This window comes from Talpa occidentalis, unplaced genomic scaffold, assembly GCF_014898055.3.
Source record: "Talpa occidentalis isolate TD23 unplaced genomic scaffold, MPIMG_talOcc4v2.1 talOcc4.2, whole genome shotgun sequence".
Taxonomy (NCBI): Eukaryota; Metazoa; Chordata; class Mammalia; order Eulipotyphla; family Talpidae; genus Talpa; species Talpa occidentalis.
In genome coordinates, this window is record NW_023602073.1 from 35,690,708 (window position 1) to 35,692,482 (window position 1,775).

General features: G+C 49.7%; 1 protein-coding gene across 1 annotated transcript in view; it reads left to right on the forward strand.

The window, feature by feature from the left end:
• LOC119252034 (class I histocompatibility antigen, Gogo-B*0201 alpha chain-like) overlaps window positions 1-1,215 on the forward strand; it is a 44,454-nt gene extending 43,239 nt beyond the window's left edge. Inside the window, exon 7 of the mRNA XM_054698530.1 lies at window positions 1,144-1,215. Within this exon, the coding sequence (XP_054554505.1) occupies window positions 1,144-1,187 (44 nt within the window). The 3' untranslated portion in view covers window positions 1,188-1,215. The remainder of the gene's footprint in view (window positions 1-1,143) is intronic.
• The last annotated feature ends 560 nt before the right edge of the window (window positions 1,216-1,775 follow it).

Here is a 1,775-nt window from a genome sequence, read left to right on the forward strand (position 1 = left end):
CTTTTTCCACCTACAAACTTCTTAACACAGTTAACTTCATTTTAAAACTTTCCTAAGAAACTTCTAAATAAAAGGAACTTCTAAAAAAGCAAAAGAAGAACTTACTATAATAGTTGTGCTGGTTTGCTTGTCAGATATGTACAATAAATCATCTCCCATTGTCACGTGGCCAAATTGTTTAATAACTAAAATCTAAACAGGTAATTTTCCATGCCAATTGCTTGCAGTCTACTGATACATAAATTTATTGCCTAATGTACTTTTTTGATAATTTTTTTTCTTTTTATGACAAGAAACAAAAAATGAAGGAATGTTAGATCTTCAGCCCCACGGTCGTGTGGCACAAGGATCTTCAGCCCCACGGTGTGAGGCCCTTTACCTTCCAGTGTCTTTCTGGTGGGGCATCAAGGCCTCCTGCAGCAACCTTGTAAGGTTTTGCTCCCATGACTGAGTGACCGGAGTAAGGAGGGAACATGGGCACTGAGCGTCTGCTTGGAGGAATCATGACCCCTTCTGGGAAAACCTCTAGTGCCTCAGGATGCGGGGGACCAGGGGCTCAGGGTCTCACTCTCCCTTCCCTTCCAGTGGCCCCTCCTCAGTTCGCCATCCCCACCATGGGCATCACTGCTGGCCTGGTTCTCCTTGGAGCTGTGCTCACTGGAGCTGCGGTGGCTGCAGCTGTGATGTGGAGGAAGAAGCGCTCAGGTGGGGAAGGGAGTGGGGGATCTTGCCCACTGGGGGCTTTCACGTCCCAGGAGACACTTGCCCTGCCTGGTAATGGGAAGTACCATCCACACACAAGTGTGTTGTCCAGAGGGAATTTGGTCCAGACCCCCCTCATCTCCTTTCTTCATTTTTCCCAGTCCTGTCCTTGGTCTTTACTCACAGTTCTGGAAACTTCCTTGCGGTACAGGATTAGAAGATTACTTTAGGCTTCTGACCTGACTCCTCCCTGGTCTCACATGATGTCTCTTCCCACAGGTGGAAAAGGAGGAATCTACACTCAGGCTGCAGGTCAGTGTGGATCAGGTGTTGGATCCCTGAGCCCCTGAGGACAGTATAGGTGGATTTAATGGGAAAGTCACCCCCATCAGTCCCTCCTGTGATCTCCTCTCTGACCAGGTTCTGTTTTGTTCTCCCCAGGCAATGACAGTACCCAGGGCTCTGATGTGTGTCTCAGCCCCTAAAGTGTCCTTCAAAATAAATCTGATTGAATAAAATTATTCCTATTGTTTTCAGATTCCATTTAATTTTGCTGTTTGCTTTTATTTTTTTCACACTGTCTCCAGAGCAGTGTCTGCAGGGTCACAGCACAGAGAGGCTGTCCAGCAGCCTAGAGGTGTGAGCAGGCCTGACTGACACGCCTACAGGGAGTGGGGCCCTGGAGCCCCAGAATCAGCCCCCAGGGCTGGTCCTCCAGGGCAGCACAGGCCTTGCTCTGCCCTCCTCTTGGCACCTAGCATTGGTGGAGTTGAGGATGATGTTCTGGCTCAGGAAATGGGGGCCTCCTCCAAACATCTGTCTTCTCTTCATCTCTCTCCTTCATCAGCCTGAGTATGTGTGTTTGAGTCACACCAGCCCTGCATGGACAGGAAAAGGCCCAAAACAAGTAATTTACTGGTCAGTTATAGTCAACCCCTCTGCAGTTCTACCAGGAGAAAACAGAAACTCTCCCAGCCCCCAGCCAGAGCCCGTGTCACCCACACAGACTTTCTCCCGGCAGTGTCCCCAATGCTGCCCGTCCTGGCCCCATCCTCTCTGATGCCCCCACCACT